Source organism: Gymnodraco acuticeps, unplaced genomic scaffold, assembly GCF_902827175.1.
Source record: "Gymnodraco acuticeps unplaced genomic scaffold, fGymAcu1.1, whole genome shotgun sequence".
Lineage (NCBI taxonomy): Eukaryota > Metazoa > Chordata > Actinopteri > Perciformes > Bathydraconidae > Gymnodraco > Gymnodraco acuticeps.
Window position 1 is genome coordinate 1760483 of NW_022991513.1, and position 24602 is coordinate 1785084.

General features: G+C 39.7%; 1 protein-coding gene across 2 annotated transcripts; it reads left to right on the plus strand.

Annotated features, from left to right (window-relative positions):
• The first annotated feature begins 981 nt into the window (after positions 1-981).
• aldh1a2 (aldehyde dehydrogenase 1 family, member A2) lies at positions 982-23375 on the plus strand. 2 transcript variants are annotated; one of them, XM_034196938.1, is made up of 14 exons: positions 982-1254; positions 9908-10012; positions 10597-10737; positions 11164-11293; positions 13283-13344; positions 14046-14174; positions 15334-15447; positions 18039-18141; positions 19242-19426; positions 19516-19680; positions 20464-20621; positions 21922-21996; positions 22236-22337; positions 23180-23375. In XM_034196938.1, the coding sequence occupies exons 1-13, from the start codon at positions 1138-1140 to the stop codon at positions 22306-22308; spliced, it is 1557 nt and encodes a 518-aa protein (XP_034052829.1). In that variant the 5' UTR covers positions 982-1137; the 3' UTR covers positions 22309-22337; positions 23180-23375. The 2 variants fall into 2 exon arrangements, with proteins under 2 accessions (XP_034052829.1, XP_034052828.1); XM_034196937.1 differs by lacking the exon at positions 23180-23375 and having other exon boundaries at positions 22236-22387.
• Positions 23376-24602: the final 1227 nt, after the last annotated feature.

The window sequence follows — 24602 nt, forward strand, 5'->3', positions numbered from 1 at the left end:
GCTTTCATTTCACAGACTAAACCACAAATTAACTAGCCTACTTATTTCCCCTCTACCTGAGTGGCTTCATGCATGTGTAAAGAAATGCAGTTGTTGTGTATGTGTTAATACATGCGTGGCTTTGCTTTAATTCCTTTAGTTTTGGGAGACTCACAGCTAATTGGTGGATGTTTATTGGGAGATTTAAAGGAGGCGCTGGGGGGAATTATCACCTGCGGGACACATCTCTGCCAACAACACCCCAGCAAGTAGCAACAATCCCTTTAGTCCGCATTTACACAACATCTTAGACCGTGGGGAGGTTGTGTTAGGCAAATAAAGAGCCCAGGGTGATAGTGAGCCGAGGAAAGTGGGATGACACCTTTGTGGCACTTAGGAAATGGCTAATGATGATGTAAGAATGAGACTTACGAGTAAATACTTCTTTATGGTGAATTGTTTGTTAACTTTAAGGTAAATCATTAACCTTCAATCTCCAGTTTTATGCCAATATGAGGGAGGCATTCCAGAAAATTGAGATATTAACTTCTACAATCCAACAACAACAGTTAAAAAAGAGAATGTGAATCCATCCAAAGCCTAAAACAGCTAGCCTACTACATTAACTTTATGGCGAGATTGTTTTTGCCAGAAGAGAATAGGCTTTATATGATGCTAAAGGGAAGTTTGTGGAACTATAGGCTACAGTCTTTTCTAAGTGTTTAAACCTTGACAAATAGGTTTCAGTTTCATGTAACACTCAAAGCCTATCATTACACATATTTACATGATCTCCCAATCTAAACTCTTAATAAGTCATGGAAATGTGTTTTTCTTCTTCTTTGTTTAGTTATAAAACTATCAATTACTGCGTAAAAGCGTCTGTTGTTGGGTAAAAGCAGTGTAAACCGAGTGTACCGGGAGTGTGAGGTGGGTGGGGTGGATGTGTTTCTCCTCCTTAACACGCATGGTTGAGGTCGTTTATGTAAATGCATGAATTTAATTTTCAGAAGGACAGCCCTTTTCTTCGCCCAATCAAAATGAACCGCGGCTGACACCTGGCTATAAACCCAGGAAGAAACCCAAAGTCCTAATCAGAAATCTTTAGAAAAAAACCCCGAGAGGCTCAGCAGGCAGACGACTAGAGACACAGCCGAGATGACTTCCAGTAAGATCGAGATCCCCGGAGAGGTGAAGAGCGACCCCGCTGCTCTCATGGCATCCCTCCATCTGATGCCCTCCCCGGTGCCCAACCCGGAGATCAAGTACACCAAGGTCTGTTTCTGCTCCGCCGCCGCCGACCCTCTCTCTTTGCGCGTAACGACTCCGTGTCCTCTGCTCGCACTTATTTGATCATGTGTGTTTCTTCAACCCAAACTTATTTTAAACTGCAATTAATGTGTGTCAGCAGCTAAAGTTTTAATATCAGATAGAGAAGCTCACTCGGAGCTGCAACTGAGACAACTTATCCGGACTAAACTTTCTGATAAATTGAATGATTCCTACTTTTACTTTCTTCTGCGTACACGTGCTCAGTGCAGATTTTAATGTATAAACCAATAACCCCCAGATACGATCATTTAAACGTAACAACAACCGACATAAGACGTTTTATAATCAATGTTGAATGAAATGTATAATAGTGTCATTTTCTAAATTGCATAAACCTTGGATAAACGCTGATAATTTATGTTGCAAATTATTTGAGCCAGTATTTCTAGTATACGTGCAAATAAGGGTGTGACATAGTTTAGAACTATAGTTAGAGTTTTTAAATATTTCTAACGATGTGAATAATTTTATTTTCTATCAATATATTTGTTTGTTTTATTTTACATTGCATCTTAAGATACATACCAACATCCAATTAGGTTACTGCCTGGAGAGCAAGATTATAACATGTGTTTTTGATTTGAAATCGTCTAATAAGGGGGCATTTAAAAAAAAAAAGTATTTAAAAGATAGATACTTGTACAAGAAATGTAATATTGGAAAATGTTAACAAAATATCATCTTCAAAAAAACATCTCAATCTTTCATTCCATTTTTCTACTATGATTACTTCAATAGTGTTTTGTTTTTTATTCAAATTAATCTGAGTAATCTTGAATTGCTCATAATGTTGTTTGTTATCATTGGCAAAGGCTGAGCTTGCTTAAAAACAAGATAGCACCTCTTATTAATGCCTTGAAGTATTTTCTTTAAATGACACGACACACATGTTATTCAAGTCCAAAGGATTGCAGTCATTAAGGCAGTCATTTTCTCATTATTTAGTGACAGCAAGTTTGTTTAGTGGAGAAAAAAAACTATTTAAAAGTACAGATTGTTAAACAACAAATGTGTTATCGGAGCAGGATTGTGTTACAGTGTGTGGGTGGGAGAAAGGGGATGCAGAAACAGCTGGAGAAAGAAGCTTGAGTTAAACAAAGAACTTCATTTGAGTCATGGAACAAATCATGTTGCAGATACGACTAAAATATATGCTTTCAGAGAGATTTGATTAAAACATCTGGTGAGGATACTGTAAGTTCTTGATTCGTAGTTAAGTGCTTCCACATTTTGTTACCATAATAAAACATAGCACTACATATACTGTTACATTTTTTAAGGAATCCTTAATCAGTAAATCACAGTCTCTTATTTTCTTTGTGAAGTATTTTGGCCTTATGCTTGGAATTTAAGTCTTGAGCCACCACAAATCTTGAGCCAGTTACACACATGTTAAAAATATCTCTCATATGTTTTATAACATCTCGGAAATGCCTTGTTCGTTTTTTATCCTATGTGCTTATTGGTACACTTTGAAGTAAGTTTTAGTCATTATTTTAAGATCTTCTGATAAAATGTTGACTGCGATTTTCTTTGGTTTGAGGTCACCAGCCTTAGTAGCCAGGATGTAGCCTGCTGCAGTTGTGTTGCCACTCAAAGGGTCTTCTATCTGCAGATTAGAGCAAGTGTTTTTATGATTACGGAGATTAAAGGTCATATTAATGATAGTGTGATGTAAATTCAATCAGTGCTATAATTGCTCGGTGTTAACACAAACCTCTGTGTTTTATGTGCAAAGGTCACACTGCTGCTTCACTAAAGAGGACAGTATATGTTGTATAGGCTCTGTCGTGTTGTAAGCTTTCCATTCCCTCACAGTGCAGAGTGTTAGTTAAAGGCCTCGCAAACAACGGTGTACAGGAGGATATTTAGGGAGCGACTTGGTGAATTAACCCCCAGGAATTTGGATCATCCAGTCCCTGTTGGTTTGGTGGACATTGGGGGCAGAAGGGCCCTGATTTATGGGAACCCCTGGCGTGGGCTCTCCTCACACCCTGTTCCTGTTCTCCACCCCACTGCCTGCAGGGGAAACAAGCAGCGCTGTTCACTGGCCTGCAGGGCGAGTGGATGGAGCGGCAAGCTGAGGGACAGATTTTATTCTCAGATACTGTTTTACACTTATATATTACACTTTTCTGTAACATAAAGGCAGTATTAGACTTTCCCCTTAATCACATAAAAAGAAAATGTAAAAAAAGTTTTCTTTCGCGATGCAATGATTACATGTTATCGACCCTGGAGATAGAGAAATGGCTGATACAGTATCAACAGGTTTGCTTCTATAACATAAGCATGTTATAAAAAAAGTGATTGCAGTCAAGGTTTGCCCCTTGTCCTCTTCACCGAGTCATAAACTTCTCATGGTCAGCGCCACATTGATATTATCAGCAAAGCTATCTGCAATTTTGTGTACATCTATATATGATTGGAGTTCTGTTATCAGTCTATTGATATCCTCTTACGCTTCATTGTGAGGTTCTTACGCCCTCTCTTTTGTAGCTGAGAGCTTGAGAAGGAAAGCTCTCTTTTGGTTGTCCCGTCCCCTACCCCCACATGTCTATCGCTAGAAGGCTCCAACAGCTGGGTTACAAGACAGAAACAGTTTAAAGGTTGATAGGACCACGAAGGAAGTCATAAATAAGAGAGCCATGATAGCTATTTATTGATGTTTTCCGCTTCCGCTTTCGTGGTATAGGGAGAGAAGAGTTTTATTTGATTAATGCAAACAGAGAAACTTTTCCTGCTCTTTTCAGTGGGTGATGCATCTGGTCTTTGTGGTTTTTCACACCGTTCGGCGATGATGAGTTGTTAAACCATACACTTACGGGGACATGTTTAACAGGAATGCAAATAACTCTGATGCTTTCTCTTTGAAGGAGCAGTCTGTAAAATGTTTGTTTGTGAAGTGCCATCACAATATAAACCCCTCCACCAAAGTGAATGTTAAGCTTTAAAAAAACGATCGCCCTTTAGCCGTATATACAAAAATCTATATTTTTGCATGTGTTTTGAGCTGGTGTAACTACATAGGTAATAATCTCACAAATGTAAAAATTAACCAAGCGGACCAGATTGTAGGATCTAAATCAGTGGCCTTGTTCATTTTCTTTGTTACACATCTCCTAAACTAATCAGCAGTTGTAAATTGTCTTGGTTGCTTTGCTCATGGTGGCATTAGTGCACTTACACCATAGGAACCTTTGCAGAGCCTGTCTGCCAAGTATTTGTAAAGCAGTCTACGCATAGACATCCACTCAGTTTGGATGAATAAGAGGCTCCATCAATCTGTCACTGATTGAGATAGCACAGATGGAGGCTTGGGGCTCCCCGATGCTAGGTGCTGTCCAGCGGGGTGTAAATTATGACTCTGTCTCACTGTGTGGGTTAGTGGCCCTGCCTCGCCAGAGCTGACCTGCAGTTCTGGAGTTTTTCACTTCAAAACCACCATCTTACTGCGATCAAGATCAAACAGAGCCAAAGTTAGGGGATACTGTGCAACTAAATGATTTATCACAACGAGCACAGCGAGAACTCTCCCCCTCCTCCTCTGCCTTTGCTTACACAATCTCCCTGTTCGCACACACATGGCCACATACTCTCTAAAACACATCTCTTTGATTGTGACAGGGTAAGTGTGCAGCGCCATTAATATGTCCATTGGTGTGAAATGCCTACTTGTGTAGTGAGTGTAAATTATCATCTTAGCAGAGACGTCAACATCATGTCCCCTGTCTCTTAATCACTGTTTAAGGAAGAGCAGTGACAGCGAGGTTACCCTGTGAACTTCCCATACCTTCAGTGTGCGGCCCTCTTGACAAGGGACGTGTAAATCCTTACGGTGTCATTCTGAAAAACACTTGGCTTCATAAATCTGTTTGCCTATAGGCTCTTTCTCCAGCAAACACGACACAAAGCAGACACAGAAGTGGAAAAGCGTCATATTTCTTTAAAAATGACTTCCTCTTTGTCCACTGATCCCACGAGTAAAACTACTGTTCTTCTCCTTGACCCAAGAATTAGAGAACAGTTAAGTACACAGGAAACCCATCAAACCTCAGATGTTCCAAGGAAATAAATAACACCAGTAGTGAGAGGAGAGGTCCATTTTATTGTTTGTCTTTTAACTTTTTAAACACTTAGTCAAAATTGTAGATCAAGTTCTGATGCATTTTTTAAAATAAATGTATATTAAAGGTGGGGTAGGTAATTTTGGAGAAACCAGCTCGAATGCGCTAGAATTTGAAAATACACAGCCGGAACAAATCTGCCACTTCCTTACAGAGCCGACCTCCTCCAACACACACGAACGCGCACATGACCAATGAGGGCACGAGATAAGTTTGTGCACAGATGGAAGGCTGACAGGCAGGTAGGCCATCCAGTTATTTTAGCCGGGCCGGCTAAGATGATTGGTCGTGCTTTTTACAGTACTACAGCTTCCACAGATGACATTTTTTAATGGATTTTTTGTCAAAGCACTTAAGATATTCATTGCTATCGGGATGTTAAGAGCATTCCATCGAATATAACAAAAAGTGTATCTCGAGCCGGTTTCTCAAATGTACCTACCCCACCTTTAAACCAAATTCCACTTACTAGCTTTGTTTTTGAACTTTTAACTTAACAACCAGAAGCAGGTATCAAGTTGTCACTGAATTAGATCTTAAACATTTTAAGTCATTTGTCAGGACAAAAAGTAGAAAATCCTAAGAAAAGCTAATTGGAGGACCATAAGTTGTGACTATTTCCAGGTTATTATTTCCACCTTTGAGTCTGAAAGTTTATATATTTGTGTGAAGCGCGGAGAAGTTTTCTGTCTTTTACTTCACTTTTGATATTTGAAAATGTAAGTTTTGGGGTTCACGTATGCTCATTGGGTATATCAATTACTTAACTAACTGTTGACTTAAGAAAGCAGTTTAATAGCGCCAACAAGAGGGGTTTTAGTTTTTTTTGTGTATCTGTTAGCAGTATTACAGAAAAGATAGTGGCCTGATTTTCATATAGCTTGTTGGTAGGATGTAACATGGGCCAAGAAATAACCCGTTAAATTAAAGTCAATCTTAGTCACAAGACAGAAACAACAATATTTTTCGTATTACCATTGTGAGATAAGGCATGGCTCTGGCAGAGGTCTGCGCTCTCAAAGTGGCCTTCTAGTTGGATAAGAATCTGCCGAGCAATTTTGTCAAAAGCAATGCATTTATATGTCAAACAAAAGTCCTCTGTTGTGTGTTTTCAGAAAAAATTATTACAATTATGATTTATATAAGCCTTAAAAAAGTATTTCATATAAACTGTCTGACACTGTGGTGATGAGCAAAGTCTCTCTCCCTGCTTAAAGCAACCGCAACAGTGAATAAGAAGTTGTTTTTGTAATTACAACCTTATGTCAAATTAGTGTTATTCTCACATAACTTCTGAATCAGAATGAACAACTTTAACCACATGCCTACATACATTGACGATACAAAGACGTTTGCCAGTCAGTGACAGCGAGGTCGCCCTCGCCAAACCCAGGAGCGCCGGTTGGCATTGTCTGAGGGTGTGTGAATGAAAAACATGAAGGCTCCATGGTGTCACACATGTGGAGAGGAGTAGGAGCAGAAAACACCAGCTGGTCTTCACTTTCACATAGTCTCCAATCACTTGTAACAGTAGTAATTCTAAGACTTTTGAAACCCATCCAAAGAGGAAATGGAGGTCCTGTGATAGGGGAGGATATGAAACTTCCTGCGCAGACGAGCGTTGCAGGTGCCCGGCCTGGGTGCGTCTGGCTGTGGATTCTTGGCTTGTTGTGTATAAACACACATTTATATATAAAACCCCTGTTTAAACGCTAAACTAACCCCATCTCTTGCCCCCACAGATCTTACTTTTAGACAAGAAATGAGTTTCATGTAATGTTCTTTCAGCCGTTAGCGTCTGAGCTGTGAGAAGAACAGGGAGCCAAACAGATGTTTTGTTGGCTGCAGAAAGTATTTTGGCATTTCTTACTTCCCATTACAGCTTACTTCTAAAAAAAAAGAATTATTATCACAAAAATAATCTTGCAAAGTGTTGTTAACATGGAAAATATAAAGTGCCAATAACATTTTGCTTGGTGCAAAGTGAAGAACATTGCATTTTTATTTTAACTGTTTAAAACGTTTTGTAATGGATGACGATGGTTAAGACACCTGCACCAAATGGCCAACTTAATGAGCAAAAGAAACGTTGAAACGTGTTTGTGTTCATCATGTCTCATCTTTTCATTATCTCCATGGCCAGGCTCTCTCTGGATGATGTGATTGACAGGTTTTTCAGAAAAGCCTGGGAGTTGCTAAATGTTTGCAGCTGCCCTGTGGCCCATGGAGAAAGTCTTGACCTATATGCTTGCTGCTTAGCTCTAATCCACATCAGGCCTCCTCATTATGCGTCAGGCATCACAGATCACAGCTCTGACCGCGTTAAAGCGTTTCTTAATTAATGTAGTTGCACAACATGTTAAAAATGTTTGCTTTAAAAGTTGTACCAAGGATTAATTGCGAGAAAGTGAAATAGTTTGTTTTGAAAATGTTGTCATCTGCAGTCTGGTGGATTTTATAAACATAAAACCATCTTGTGGAAGGATAGTAACGACCCCGCAGGGAATGGGAAACACGATTTGTCATTTGAAAATGTTCACCCTTGCACTTGCTTTTTTCATTCTTGTGTTCTTGCCCGCCGTCCAAATGATCCTAAAAGCAATTTTAAGAAACCTTAAGAGTTGATTTACGTCTCGGCCCTGTCATCTTAATCAAGGCTCTCAATGGAACGAGACAAAAGTGTAACACCAGTTCGAGCCCAGAGAGAGGGCCGAGCCAAACGGCGGCTGACAGTTGTCCTTTTCTCGCTGTGATTTAGGTGGCGGCCTGCTCCACTGTTCTCGTGCTTCATCCGTTCTCCTTTAGCAGCGTCTTGTGAGAGGGGTTACGCCATGCATAAAGCTACCCATGGTCTGCATTCTTGCTTGGACTGTTGAGGCTGTCAGGGGGCTCCTCTGATTTAGGGCGACCCACTTCAGTGGCCCCTATAAATTTAAAAACTAATTCAGTGCTCTACAGGACTTTCTGTTTTTGTAGCTGGCCCTCTGCTCCTTATCGTTACTGACAATTTTATGAAGTGCTCTTAATGAGCATTAGATTAAAGGTGGCCTCTGATGGAGGCGCCTGAGAACACTGGAGAGAGAAGCCTCTCTGGCCCTGTCTATCTTTGTGTGTGTGTGTGTGTGTGTGTGTGTGTGCGCGTGGGTAAAGGTGTGTGGGGGATGGTGTGTGTGACCAGTACAAAGGAAACGTAGAGGAATGAGTGTATAACGTATGGTTCTGTGGGGTGGTACACACAGATACTGAACACCTTAAACGTCTGCATGTGAGTTATTCATACGCAGAGGCCACATTATGAGCCTGCGAGCCGTGGGAATGAGGAGGAGGAGGAGGAGGGAGGCAGAGTGATGTGTGTGCTGCAACTCCAATAGTTTTCAGGCTCCCTGGCATTTTATACCAACCTGAAAGTAAACACGGGTAATAGTTTATAGCCAATTAAATAGTGCTTAAAGCCCACCGTTTATTGAGGTAAACATGTTGGAGAGTTTAGGGAGGCTTAGGCCAGTGGGATACTTGAACCACGATCTCAGGTTTGTATCCAAACTCCTCTAAAGTAGAAGGACGGTAAGAACATATGTATTCACAGAGGGATATGTGCCAGCAGATGTTCTCCTGGCACTCTATCTATCAGGCAGACTGACAGCCATTAAAAACAGTGTGTGAGGAGTCCGCCTAATAGATCTAAACACGTCAACGAGAACTTTCAAAATATATATTTGCACATTTCAAATCACACTTGCATTTTGTTCAACTTTTCATCAGCTTATAAAGGGTGTGTTGTATTTTTTCTGACATAATTCCCAGCTTTGCGACTGTGTAAACATTTATTTTACTTCTGGTCTTAATAGATGTCAACTATGTTCTGTTTGGAATCCAAGGTGGTTGTTTAACGGAAGACTTGCTTTAACGCATCACAGAAACCAAGCGCGGCACGTGTTTTATGATCTCGTAAACGAGCAGAGATGTTGTGAAACGTGTGTCTGTGTGCTTGGGGGTGGGTTGGTGGGTGGGGGTCTGGTGTCTGATAGGGATTTATCTTCACCCCCACCCCACCCCTTTGTCTGGATGGTGGAGCACTCCCCAGAGAGCAATGCTGGACGGGCAGGAATCTCTGTCCAGATTTCCAGATTCTCCCATATCCCTTACACAAGAGCCCGAAGAGGGCTGTTAGTCTTTCACAGCCTCAACTACAAGCATGTGATGAAGTGATTACTCAACTTAACATAAATATTTAGAATATAAATACAAAGGGAAGTTATTATATCCCTCTTAAGCTTGTTTGAATATATGTGTAATTATATATTTGCATACATATAATTAGTTTAAATTGTTTATTTTTAATAGGTTTTGAAAATGAATTTTGCATCAAATTCATACAAAGGAATTTTCGACCCTGACTTTACGTATAGATTCTTTATTGCATCGCTTTACGAACATAGGAAAACTAAACATGCATTTTCTCTTTGCAGATTTTCATCAACAATGAGTGGCACAACTCTGTTAGTGGAAAGGTCTTTCCGGCCTATAACCCGGCTACTGGAGAGCAGATCTGTGAGGTCCAGGAAGCCGACAAGGTAAATACTCTACAACACGGCGTCTTTTGTCTGTTTTTCACCTAGAAAACATGATTATCAATAACACACTATAAAAATACTTTGGGTCAAGAAATCCTGCATTTTAAAATGTGTGCGACAATATGGACTTAACTTATCAAAAGTCATTTGGAATGGCCACTGTCAGTATTACAATATTATAACATTGGATCATGATTAGTATCATTATGTTTTATAAACTGATTTTTATCTGAAAAGTGAACACATTTACTAGAGTTTCCCTAAAAAATGTAGTGAAGACGAAGTAAACAACAATAATAAATGTATTTGGTATACATATGCTTGGGTATATGATGTACTTAATAATTGTCTACAGCTGGATAGTTGGACAATAAAACTGGGTTTCAGTTTTTCTTCTTACAAGAGGCTTAAATATTGCTTTTAGTTCTTTAAATGCATGTTTATTAGTTGCTTTAAGATCAACATGAATCAATCTTTTATGAGAAAATAAAAAGTTGAAAAACTCAGCGTGCTACGGGCATGAAAAATGTCAAAGACACTTGTTTATTGGATCTGGTTGATAATGATGTGTCTTGTCTTTTTAGGCGGATGTTGATAAAGCAGTGCAGGCGGCGCGCCTCGCCTCCTCTTTGGGCTCCGTGTGGCGGAGGATGGATGCGTCTGAGAGAGGGCGGCTGCTGGCCAAACTGGCCGACCTGGTGGAGAGAGACAGTGTCTATCTAGCAGTAAGTTATACTGGCATGACTCAATTATTGTTAATAACTTTTTTTCAGTTTAGAAGAGTTATTTCCCACATGGATAACAATTATTAACAAATGGCGTCTTATCTTCTTGATTGCTTTCCTATTAATGTAATCATTTATATAATCTCTGTAACTGTAGTATAACCATTACTCTTTTGCCTGATTATTTCATTTTATACCTTCTGCAAAGCACTTTGAGCTGCCGCTGTGTTTGAAAATACTGATAAACTTACTTTGCCTTAAAGGGAACATATAACTGTAACCAAGGGGCTGTATTTGTAGTTAAGTGTTATCTTAGTGTCACATTTCACCCGCGGGAGAGTGTAAAGACTGGAACAGTATGGAATTATGTGAGGATCACAAGGTTATATCACATATTTCTCAAACGTCTCCCCCGTCTCTCTTCAGACTATTGAGTCACTGAACAGTGGGAAGCCTTTCCTGCCCACCCTGTTTGTGGACCTCCAGGGAACCATAAAGACACTGAGATACTATGCTGGATACGCAGACAAGATCCACGGCACTTCTATTCCAATGGGTAAGATCCTTTTTTGATTAAGACAGCATAGTTTTAGTGACATGGACAGACGGCAGACTGTTGTTTAGGGAGAGTGGTGGTTGGAGAATAAAGGTAAAAGTAGAAGATTAAAAGGAAGATAGTAGCGAGAAATGGGCTGCAATTATTTAGTTGTTTGGTTTATAAAATGTCAGACTATATATAAAAAAATATACTGTTAAAAGAATTCCAAGCGCATATCTTTATATATGTTGGCAGCTTAAAACCCAAAGATATTTACATTGATATGATATCAAACTGAAAAAGCACAGGGAATCTTCGTATCTTCCAAGGTTTTCTGTTATTTATGCCATTAAAAATGACAATGAATCAGTAATCAAATGAATTGCAATTTATTTGTTTTACCTTCACTCGATGTACCAAACCTACAACACACTTAGTTGAATAAAAGAAAGGTTTTGTAGGAGAAGCACACTTATACTCAGCAAAGTAAGACATCAAATTGGGGATTACTCCTAACACTAACATTTATTGTCCTGTTGAGGCTGCCTCCAGTGTCGCCTCAGTTGAGTTTGGGGGTTGCTAGAGGGAAAAGTTGGCTGTCTGTTTCAACAGGAAGTACAAAAAAGGAAAATAGAATAAGAGAGAGGACATGGGAAACCTCCTGATACCACCTTATTGTCCCTCTCAAAGCTTCTCTTGTACACTGCTGCCAAACCAACCTCGGTGAGCATTTTGCCAGGGCTTTGGTCAAAGCTTTATTGCTCTAGTGGAAATAAACAAGGGTATTCCTGTAGTCTCTATGATGTTAGGCTGTCCGTTAATGTGTTTGTTCAACAGTTGGGATGAAGTGCAGGATTTTTCCCATCAACAACCCCATTACATCTATCTGTCTTGCTGAGATTATCGTGTTAAATCTGTATCACAGACAGTGTGAAATGAATAGGGAGTGACATTATGTGGAGCACCTTTGGCTACACAGTTTGGTATAGTTTACATTTCTTGTTCCAAATTGAAATATAAGTCATCTCGCAGGAGTCATACTTTCAAACAAACCTGGCAGATACTTGAGCTCCTCCCGAAAACCTCATGTCTAATAGGTTTATAGTTTCATTCTCCAAACAATAACAGTATTGAAAGACCTAACATCCACTTTGGTATTACGGAAAAAAAGGTTGACATATGAGACCTTGTGCTGCAGTTTTGTGTCCATTGTCATACTCCCACTGCATCCCATTGAAAATGCTTATCCGGCTTGTCATCTGCCATCGGTCATTCAAGTCCAAATGCAACATGAGTCAATGTTTCAGCTGACGACTGTTTTAACATATTTCTATAAATTTCTCAATATCAATTGTTTTTGTTGAATATGAACAAGCATGGCACACCCTCAGTAAGTGCCTCCTTTTACTTTGGTAATGCAAGAGGAATGAGCAAACATTTCCAGCATAACACCCATCTCTATGACCTAAAACAGTTACACACATGCCTGTACTGTAGGAGGCTCCAAACGAAATGTAATCTCTCACTGGGATAAAGCAACCAGGAATGTTGCGTGTGGATTCATTTACAAATTAACATGTTGAGTCAACAACACCGGGGGTATCAGGTGGTGACATTTTTCATGTCTTTCAGGCAATTACAAGCTTTAAACTACTAAAGCTAGAAATGAATAACCCTGCTCTCTGTTTTGTGTGTGTGTGTGTGTGTGTGTGTGTGTGTGTGTGTGTGTGTGTGTGTGTGGTGTGTGTGTGTGTGTGTGTGTGTGTGTGTGGTGTGTGTGTGTGTGTGTGTGTGTGGTGTGTGTGTGTGTGTGTGTGTGTGTGTGTGTGTGTGTGTGTGTGTGTGTGTGTGTGTGTGTGTGTGTGTGGTGTGTGTGTGTGTGTGTGTGTGTGTGTGTGTGTGTGTGTGTGTGTGTGTGTGTGTGTGTGTGTGTTGTGTGTGTGTGTGTGTGTGTGTGTGTGTGTGTTGTGTGTGTGTGTGTGTGTGTGTGTGTGTGTTCCTGCACAGATGGAGAGTATATATCATTTACCAGATATGAGCCCATTGGAGTTTGTGGACAAATTATCCCTGTGAGTATAACCCTTCCTACGAGTGACGTGCATGATTGAGACAAATGGACATAAAGGCTTGAACAAAAAAACATACAACAATGAATTGGCTGAGTTTAAAAGAGCTCTCGTTGGTTGTTACTCTGGCCTATTCGTTGAATTTCAATTTTCATTTTCCAGTAATTCCCTGACAGACACTGTTTATTCGTGTAAATCCTGTGGTAAGCCCCCAAAATGACGGGGCCAGTGAGTTTGACTAATAGAGAACGAGAAGTGAGAAGCAGAAGAGTGAGCTAAGGGATTTAACAAAGTGTGTTTGAGGAGAAGAACTGTGAGAAAAGAGAGGAAAGATCAAGGAGAAAGAGACACTGTTGATTGTGCAAGAGTGCAGAAAGCGTGTGGTTCTGCGTTGAGCCCCATGGGCTCCTGTGTAAAGCAGAAATAACACAGGCCTGTGTTTTGTACAGTGATATGGGTCTATTGCACATGTGTTGCAATTTCCCGGCTTTCTCAGAATACTGTGGGAAGAGAAAATACTGTACAAGTGCCGAGAACATTTTCTCACTTGACTATGTTTAGACAGAGTGAAAATGAGAGTAAGTGACTAAAGAGCGATGAGTTATTGAGCTTGACTTGTGACCACCCAGTGTGTCAGTCAGATGCATGATGTCTTTTTTCAAAATGTGTGTGTTTGTGTGTGTGTGTGTGTGTGTGCCTCACAGTGGAACTTCCCTCTGATGATGACAGCATGGAAGCTGGGTCCAGCTATCGCATGTGGAAACACTGTTGTCCTGAAACCTGCTGAGCAGACACCGCTCACCTGCCTCTACATGGCAGCTCTCGTCAAAGAGGTAAATGACAGAATCCAACCACACATGTTTATGAGGCAGCCTGCCAAATTTCTTTTGGCCAGTCTTATGTTAATACTCCCAATATCAGAATCAGTTAACGGCTTCAGTTCACCAAGTACACAGTGTTCACTGTGAATCTGGCCAACACTTTATTTGGATAATCCGTCATTAACATAACCACAGGGCGATCAAGAACAGATGTTTGACAAACATTTTTCCAGTCTGTAATCCTAATTTTCAGCCTGAGATTAGCACCAAACAATGCGTTTGCTATAGTTAAAGTCAATCTAAATAAAAAACAAACAAAGGTTTATCACCCTTTCGCAGCGTTTTATTTAGAATGTAGAAATATTTGGTGCTCTTCCAATAACATAAAAGCCATTATATTTGTTTGTGGACCTTTCAACATGAACAAATTGCACTTTAAAACCCAACATGTCTTTAAAGAAACAGTGCTCTGGTTGCTCAAGATAGTAGACAAATGTGTGACTATGAACAGTTTATATAGTTGTTGAGATTAAAAAATATGTTAAATTCATGAACAAACTAATCTTGTGAAAATCTTGTAGGTACTGACATACTTTTTAATTTGTATGTGATACAAAATGTAATTCTTTAAATAAAAAATACATTTGCAATCAGCATCCTTAGAAGTCAATAGGAGGTTGAATATCAGTGCTAACACATTTCCAGAGACCAATGGAAGACAAAGCAGAGATTAAAACACAACAGAGCTGCATTTAGAGAACAGCTAAGTCAAGCAGTCAAGCCAACATGTAATAAGACTTATTGATGTATGGCGTTGAACCATAACGTCATCACTATTGAAAGCAACAGAGGAAGTGAGTTCCTTTCAAGTTCCAGATGTACACATGCTTATGTAAAGGATAGGAACAAAGTATCATAAGTATATGTATTAAAACGTAATCACTCTGTAAATATCTCAGTGTCTACATGCTCCCGCTCTCCCCCCCTGCCCTCTCTGGCCTCGTCTCTTTCTGGAGACTATCTGTCTGTCGCCTTCTTCTTTTTGATGTTCTCTCCGTTCTCAGCTGGTCAGACCCTGGGTTGCGTCCGGATTCCCCCACACCGCCTGCAGTTTTGCTTGACTTTGCTGTCATCTCCGCTAAAAGCTTGTTTCCTCTCATTGTTTTGACAGGCCGGGTTTCCACCGGGAGTCATCAATATTTTGCCAGGATTCGGGCCAACGGCAGGAGCTGCGATTTCTTCGCACATGGGCATAGACAAAGTGGCTTTCACAGGATCAACCCAGGTACGCTTTCTCTAATAACGTGGCTTACAACAACAGCTGCCTATTGCTTAGTTCTGTCACAAGCGACACAGTGACCAACATGTGCAGACCATAAGAACAGGCCGGGTAATTAGAGTATGTTGTGTGCATGCATTGAAGTTTAAATGACAAACAAATGGGGTTGTACATTAACTGTGCGCCCTGTCATTACTACTCATGACGGGGGGCTTTGATATTATCTGGCACACATGCACATATTTGCGCCGTTGAGAGTATACAAACACATCTCTGTGAAAACACTGCCGCTCCTCTGTTTCCCTCGCTGTCTCTGCAGTATTAACGCACCTTCCATTTAACTTACTATCCGGATAAATCATTGTATCTCTGCAGAACAGGGGAGCAGTTAATGGAAAGCTTAATCATCAAGGACAGACCATGTTAGGTGTTGAGAGCTCAGAGGTGTTGCGGTCTGAATGCATTCCTCAGGCCAGAGAGAGCAGCCAGAGTGACAGCAGATTATTTTACTGCAGATCATTTATAAACATCTGTTACTCCAAACTGCAAGCTAGCCCTTCTGGTAGAATTTACGTTGTGATGTGAGCATGTACTTCTTATGTATCTTTGATAAATGAGCCAGGTTTATGTAATGCTCGGATTAGCCTTGTGGTTTTCTGGAGATTGCTTCGAGTAATCTTCAATAACCCACACATGTATATACATGATCTGATGAGCCAAAAAAAGAACGTAAGGAATTAGACAGCAGAATCAGAATTGGACAGCATGAGGAGGAACATATATTATCCTGTGTATGTCTCGTATCTGTCTTTATGATTTTCCAGCACAGTATAACATAAAACAATTTTTTTTTATTCCAATCCCTTTACACAGTCAGACACACCCAATCAGTGTGTGCACGCAAACTGACATAAATGCACCTTCTTACACAAACATCTTCTTTGTTTTATCATCTCGTCTTGATTGAACATTTCCTTTGTGAGTGGCTCAGCTTTTTTTTTAACTAGTTTTCCTGTTGTTTCATGTGATCTGGAGTCAATTACTGAGAGAATGAGCCAGTGCTGTAAGAGACTGCCGATGCCCAGACACTGAGTCACCACGCTCTAGTAGCAGAGGGTTGCAGTGGGGGGGGGGGGATACTCACCACCACCGCATCTTCTTACTGGTAGTGGTGAAGCTACAGGTGGATTTTAGGACCACAGCTCATCCTCGTACTGACTCACATGTGGCTGTGACTGCACATGGAGGAGTGTCTCGCAGCCCAGCGTGTTTCCTTTACCACTGAGTAAACACACGCTAACCCTCCCTTAGTCAGCCACTTTGTGATTCTCAACAAAGACAGACCAAATGCATCAGAATCATTGAAACCAAGCCAAGTATTTTGTTTTTTCTATACCAGCCGCAGAACTGCATTTGATTCTCTTATAGTCTGTGCTTTTCTGTATCTTAAAGCCTGTCAGACACTAGATACAATAGTGAGAGAGTCTTTTTCCAAGCTGGAGGTGGGGTTATTTTCTGCTGAAAACTGAGAGGGGATTTTTCCGCTTTATCTTGTCAGTTCTCTCGGAAAATAAAACAGGCTGTATGAGTAACAGGAAGATGAATACTTGTTTAGGGTGTAGAGGTTTTAAAGGGGGGTGTGTGAAGTTTCTCAGGCTTGTTGTTATCTTTTGAGATGGTACATTATTTCACAACACTAAACATTTTTAAGTTAAAGCAGTTCTACTCATGATTCTCATGAAAACATTTTGACATTAGAAAACAAATATCTTGATTGAAACAAAATGACATCATTATGAAAGAAAGTTCGAAAAACTCAACATATGATGAATAAAGATAAAATAATGAGTTGTGTTATTAATCACTCTGAACCTCAGGATATTCCCCTTTGCTTGACCTTCTGCCACATAGTGATTGTTAGGAAACACATTCATACTCATTTTGAGAGTCAGCTCATTTATTTTCATTCCAATAAATTTAAAATCAATGGCTCCCAGGAACCATAGAAACTAATGTATAAACTTGGAGCATGCCTTTGAAAATGGTCACCAAAAATAAAAAGTATACATGATTTACGGTTAAAGAGTTAAAACTGACAAAACCCTGTTATGTATAAGATGACTTACATATGGAATTCCCTTTAGTGACCTTGTGCTGTTCTTGAACCTTTATTTATTATTCTTCATTCTGTTTAGGTCGTATTAAGTAGAAATAGGGATGATAGGAAGATAAAGAGAAACCACAGCGAGTCCCTTGCGGTCTTCCATATTGACATACCAGACCCATTTGAAAACACCCTCAGATAGTCACATCCCCACCCACACGCCTTGTGGTTGCTTCTTCCTGCCCTTCATTAGAAATCAGATGCTGTTCCCGGCTGAAACAGCATTTTATTTTCCTGTTGCTGTCTCCAAAAACCTGTAATAGATATTCATTCTGTGTGTTTGCAGAACTCATGTTTCAGTTGGCCTACCGGAGCATTCCCTGTTTGGAGCTAACCAACCTCTTTAAGCTTTTTAATGACTCCAGCTGATTTACTGATCTGGCCACGGGCCTGCATTTCTGTGAGTAAACCCAAGAACTGTTTCCTTCACCAGGTCGGCAAGCTGATCCAAGAAGCAGCTGGGAAGAGCAACCTGAAAAAAGTGACGCTGGAGCTGGGAGGAAAGAACCCCAACATCATCTTTGCAGATGCTGATTGTACGTTTTAAAGTTTTTTAAATGTATCTCTTTATTCAGAGATACATTTACCCTCAATAGGTGGTTCGCAGTTGGAGGACGTAACTTAGGACGTTCACTCAAATATTGTACGTCAGTACTGTCTTGACACACTTTTACTTTACTTGAGTATTTATATTTTATGATACTCCTACCTCTACTTCACTACATTTCAGGGGGAAAATTGTTCTTTTTACTCCACTATAATAATTATACAACACACAAGCTACTTTTAATATATGTAACACATGATATGATATAAGACAAACTATAAGATTATGTGTGTGTTACTGATAAAAACTGAATATTCATATTTTTACAATAATGTAATACTTAAAAAATAAATGTATACATTTTTTGGAAACTTTGAACATTTGCATATAATACTTCTAACATTTACATTTTAGAGTCTGGACTTTTACTTGTCATGCAGTATTTTCAGTAAAACTGGGTCTGCATACTTTTGGCACGGCTGGTGGTTCTTCACTATCACTGTTTTCTTTAGTCGTGTGTCCCATTCTCAGGACCTCCAGTCTGTGGATTAACACACATGGACTGTGAGTCTTACAATGCTCAGAAGCTTTGTAGTGCTGTGGAAACCTGTGGATGTATGGGTTTCATATGAATTCTAAGTGGCTCACCAAACTGGGGGTGCCGAGGCTTTCAAATGCTTTCAGCAGCCGTGAGAGGGGCTCCCTAAGGCCTGTAAATCAGGAGAATGGACCCTGACTCAGTCGGGTGCTACAGCCGAGACCCATAAATCACGGGGGTCCGTTAACCCTTCGTGCGCAACAGCAGGGTCCTGTCTCTCAGGTGTCAGGTATCAGATTTGCACAGGATAGCTCCAATAAATATTGAGGGAAATGTTGTAACACTATACTACACACATGATGTCTTACATGTAGATGTGATGATTACACTTTCTGTTCTCCTAAAGTTCTTAATACTTTACCTTCGAAAAAGACTGAAGTATTCTTATTTAATTATTAACCTGTAAAATAAATGTTTCCCATGGTGTAGCATTATTAATGAACAAACTGTTTCATGTAGCTATTGATTAACTAAAATCCCTTTTCCTCCAGTGGACTTGGCTGTGGAAGAGGCCCACCAGGGCGTGTTTTTCAACGCAGGCCAGTGCTGCACGGCCGGCTCTCGCATCTATGTGGAAGAGCCCATTTATGATGAATTTGTCCGGAGGAGTGTGGAGAGAGCCAAGAGGAGGACAGTCGGCAGCCCCTTTGATCCCACCACTGAGCAGGGTCCACAGGTAAGTCAACAGATCTACTGTAAAGCTGTGTCTTCCCTTTTCTCTGTCCTGGCCTCTCTTATAATGTCGTCCGTCCTCCACCTCCACAGATCAGTCTGGAGCAGCAGAATCGTGTGTTGGAGTTCATCCAGAGCGGCATCAGTGAAGGAGCCAAGATGGAGTGCGGAGGCAAAGCTCTGGGCGTGAAAGGGTTCTTCATCGAGCCGACTGTTTTCTCTAACGTGAGGGACGACATGCGCATCGCCAGAGAGGAGGTACGGTGATGAAGAACAGGGATTTTTATATCTCCTGCAAAACTAATGCATGTACCTGTGTGAATATGAAATCCTCCCTTCAAGTCAATGACCTGCAGTAACAACTGTACCAAAGTAAAACTACTAGTACATATTATCAGGAAAAAATACTCATTTTATAATATTGTTTATTCATTCATAATAATTAATCATATTTTTCAGGGGTATAAATTACTAAGTTAATTTACTCAAGTGCTGTACTGCTGTTAGAATTTTGATGTGCCTTTACTTTACTATTCCAGTTACTCTATTTCAACTGCAATTGCCCATTTTACGTCACTACATTTATGAGAGTTCAAATACAATTTCAAAAAAGTCACAGTAATGTATTTGATAAAAATGTCCTAGAAAGTGAGTATAGTATATCTTAAAACAATTTGTATAGTATTCTATGCCATAAAACATTGAATCATCTGTATCTAGTAGTAACTTCATCTATCTTATAAATGTATAACCATCCAGTAATTACCTCCATGCCATAAATTAGCATAATATAATCATGTTGAAATAATTAAGTAAACTACAACTACCTCAAGTTTGTGCAGCTCTTGATTAAACTGTATGCATGTTACGTCCCACCAGATAAAAAAAATAATCATATAATTCAAGTGTAAGACAATTGTTTGTAAACACAATCCTAACCTTCACACCTCTGTATACAGTATGTGACCAGTTATACACTATATACAGTTAAAACATAGAAATAAGGTTTATAAATTAACCAAATTCATATTTTTTTGGCAGATTTTTGGCCCAGTCCAGCAGATCATGAAGTTCAAAACAATCGAGGAAGTGATCGAGAGAGCCAACAACACGGAGTACGGTTTGGTTGCGGCTGTATTCACCAGCAACATCAACAAAGCCATGACCATTTCCACAGCCATGCAGGCTGGCACTGTCTGGTGAGTTTCATCTGCTGTGTTTCTTTAGCTGCAATCAGTAATATTTTTCATGTGGGAAGTATCAACCATTTCAGACTCTGGCATCCATAAATTGTAAACTGGCAATGTGCCACTTCACTATCATTACACAGGCCACAAAGAAATGTTTTCCTTCCTTTTTTCACTTCTTTCCCTCAGCTCAGACATTTGAGATAAAAACATACCAATAGCAACGTGCCAGGGCAAGACAGCAACGCACAATGTAAATTGTAAATGTAAACTGACACCCCTAATTTTATAATTTGTGTAAATGAAATGGTCATAAAATATGAGTTCTTGAGTTTACCTAAACCTGTGTTGTTTCTCTTGTAATTCCCTGCAGATGGCTATGAGTAGGAGTAGAGTTATAGCGAACATACAGCGTCTGCCAAGAGTTTCTGACCACTTGTCATACTTGACTGCATTTCTCTGCATGCTGAGGAAAAAAATGTCTGCCTTGTCCTTCATTCTTGATGCCGCCCAATCATCACCCAATTTTCTTCCTCTGTTGAGGATTGTGTTCTTCGAGAAAGATACAAACCTTTTTCTTACCATATTTTCTTCTTTGACATTGTTCTATACAATATTACCTCACTTCTGATACCGACCACAGCGACAAATCTTTACAATGTAGAGACTTTTAGCATCGACCGTAGACAACCAGGAATCATTTCCTTATAGATATGACTTTTGCACAGCAACATGTTGTTCCTACACTTCAGTTTTATATAATTTAATAAAATGATTTATAATGTTTTAATAAGTGAGCATTGGAGGTGTTGATGTTTTTGTTGCCTTTGGATGGAGCCACACTAGCTCTTTCCAGTGTTTGTGTCTATGCTTAGCTTTCTGCTGCTGGTGGGTAGCTTCGTAACTACTATACAGACATAAGAGTAGAATCCATTTTCTCATTTAACAATTACTTTAATCAATCTTTGTTACATTTACTCAGTTTACTTTTAATAAAAAAAAATGGTATTAATATTAACTTCACCAATCCCGATATTTTACAACTTCCAATCTACCTCAGCTTCACTCTTTCCTTCCCAGGCTGAAGCAGCTAATATATTACCAAATACTCAGCCTGACAACCCTCAGCTGTGTTTATTAAACAATAAGGGAATTATGTTGTTTAATCCAGAAGGTTTCATGAATAGCTACAAAAATTACAATACATCAAACTTATTATCAGACGACATTAAGATTTTGGTACAAAATATTACAATAGCAAACCACAGAAGTCAAACGCACAATAGTGATCAATGTTTTGTTTATTCCCCAGGATAAACTGCTTCAACGCTCTGAGCACACAGTGTCCATTTGGAGGATATAAAATGTCTGGCAATGGACGTGAATTGTGAGTATGACTTGACTGCCTGCCCACTGAATATACACACATTCACCACAATATTGCTAATACTGACTTGTGTGTTTTGAAAACCTACTTTCCAAAATTGCTTAACATCCCATATATCTTATTTTAAGAGCATATTGCAATATGTTTCTAGCAGTGTATACACTATATTTCAGTGCTGCTGTCAGCATGATATAGTTTAAACAAAACGAGCAGCGTTGTGACTTTTTTTCTGTTTTCAGGGGAGAAAGCGGCTTGAAAGAGTACTCAGAACTGAAGACTATCACGATGAAGATGGTCTCCAAGAACTCTTAAAGCACCCACCCTTCTCTCGGGAGGAGGTCTTCCTCATCACTCGTCGGCCCGTCCACAGTGGCAAACCATATTAACCATCCAAACTAGTTATCTCTTGGGTAACTTCAGGCTGTGACCACTTGCTGCCCTCCCAGTTCCTCTATCAACTCTGCATCGCTCGCCACGGACAGTCAGCCAATCCCTCACCCCCCCCCAGCCCCCCTCCCTTGAGTTTGTGGACTGTCTCCAGTCTTACTGACCACCACTGAACTGTACCCCCCGTAATGTATACCTCCTCCACTAACTACACTAAAGCACTCACAGAGACGATGGGGAGACTGCTCTGACTGCAAACCCCAATAACAACACCCCCTCCCAGCCGCAAACCCCCCCCCCCCCCCCTCAAGATGCTGGATGCTCAGAGACTCAGTCGCTGCACTTGCAATCAACCCTTTACTAGCAACTTGTCATGTGTTGGGAGGCAGTTTTTCTTTGTACTGTGCGGTAAGATCATTCAGAAAACCTCATTTGTCATTTTCTTGGTAGAATTTATGCAAGCATGTCAGCTCATTCAGGACCACTGATGTTGTCAGCCTCAGATTTGAATGGATGAAATGTTAATTCATAATTCAAATGGATTTCTAATTGTCTTTGTTTATATTTTAGCTTGTATGACTTAACACTGTATGTCAACCTTTCACTGTAAATGTGAAGATTTTAACCTCTTAAAAGCATTTTACTCTCACCTGCTAAAAGAGGAGTAGATGTATTTTAAACATTATGTAACTGATTTTCATTGATGTCCATCTATGTTTATGTTTATACAATCATATAAAATTATAAAATGACCATAGTTTTTTTTCATTAAAATCTTTTTTTCCTTGAAAATTGTTTCTTTCTGTGTGTTTTCTTGTCCTAAGTGTTCACACTATTTACACACACATTTTGATTAAGGAGCCCCATTTGTTGGTTCATATCCACTAAATGTCTTATACCTGGGTCATACAAAACTATGATTGTGTTACTGGTAGTTAAAAAGTGCATTGATTAATTTTATTTGGAAATAAACCATTTGTCCATGTGGAAAACATTGTAAGCTGTAGTTGCACTGAAAGAAATATATAAATAGGTGTGTGGTTATACAATCTCAGACAGCGTTTAGCGCCACCTACTGGGCAGGTAGATGTTTCCGTTTAAGTTACCAGGAATATTCCTATTGTGATTCAAAATCACTTTTAGAGTAGAGTCCTGGCAAAGACAACAGCATAAAAGGTTCACATGAATGAACTAAAATATTAAACCAGATACCAAAGCAAATTCCTTGTAGCCTATGTGTAAACGTACCTTGCAATAAACTTGATTCTGATTCTAAACAAAAATGATAAAACAAACAGCAAAAATGTATTTTTTTAAACTAAAGAGTGGTATGAACAGCTACAAAACAAAAATCAAATATAGGCGATCCATAAAAAACATGAAGCAATGGTGAGACTTTACAAAACATGGTTGTTCTAAAGAAGTAAAAAAGTAGGGTTTCAGTGTCTTTTTGGTAACTCAAACAAGACTGATGAGTTGTCGAGGGTCATGAGTCTAACAGAGGAAGGGAAGGGAGTGGGACGAGCTTTCCCAACCAGTCATTGCTTAATATCTTCTGACATTTGAGATTGCTGAAATATACATACATGACCTTAAACCCTAGTGACTGCCCTGGTGTCTAAATGTAGACTCTGCAAAAGCCATTGCTTAAAATGAACAATACTGTAAAATAAAAGAGTGGGACAATAGGTCATGTGAACATTTAGGCCGACAACATATTTCATTTAGGGCTGTCGATCTCAAAGATCTGAGAAAGTAAGTATGGATTACGCTAAAATACGGAGGAAACAAACAACAGTTAAAAGTTCTATTTCCTTCAGTATGTTGTATTAAAAGCTCATTGGCTTTTTGGGGCTCCTTCAGCTGAATGTTAGCTTTGACTCACACACTCACAGTTACATTAATCGACTGCCATCTGATATATTAAAAGAGAGAGGTGTGGACATGTGCCCGTTGAGAGGGGCTAAAACAACAGAAATGTGAGTCTGGTTGGACTTCTTATTCGAGATGAACAGAAATAAAGACACTGCCCTGGAGCCTGCCTTTAACAATCAGCCTCTAAGTGATCAGGGCCCATTTTCCCACAATTCCCTTCCCAGTTGGCATCTGCATTCTTTCCAAAGAGAAAATGAAAAAGTGATCTCCTTATTGCAGCACTCTGTTAACACAACAGGGAATGTGAGAGCGGACTATGGACACACAATCTAAAGTTAAAGGTG

Coding starts and splice junctions, on each gene's coding strand:
- aldh1a2 (XM_034196938.1), top strand. CDS start 1,138: ATGACTTCCAGTAAGATCGAGATCCCCGGAGAGGTGAAGAGCGACCCC. Junction 18,142..19,241: donor CATCTTTGCAGATGCTGATT/GTACGTTTTAAA, acceptor CTTTTCCTCCAG/TGGACTTGGCTGTGGAAGAG. Junction 20,622..21,921: donor ATGCAGGCTGGCACTGTCTG/GTGAGTTTCATC, acceptor TTTATTCCCCAG/GATAAACTGCTTCAACGCTC.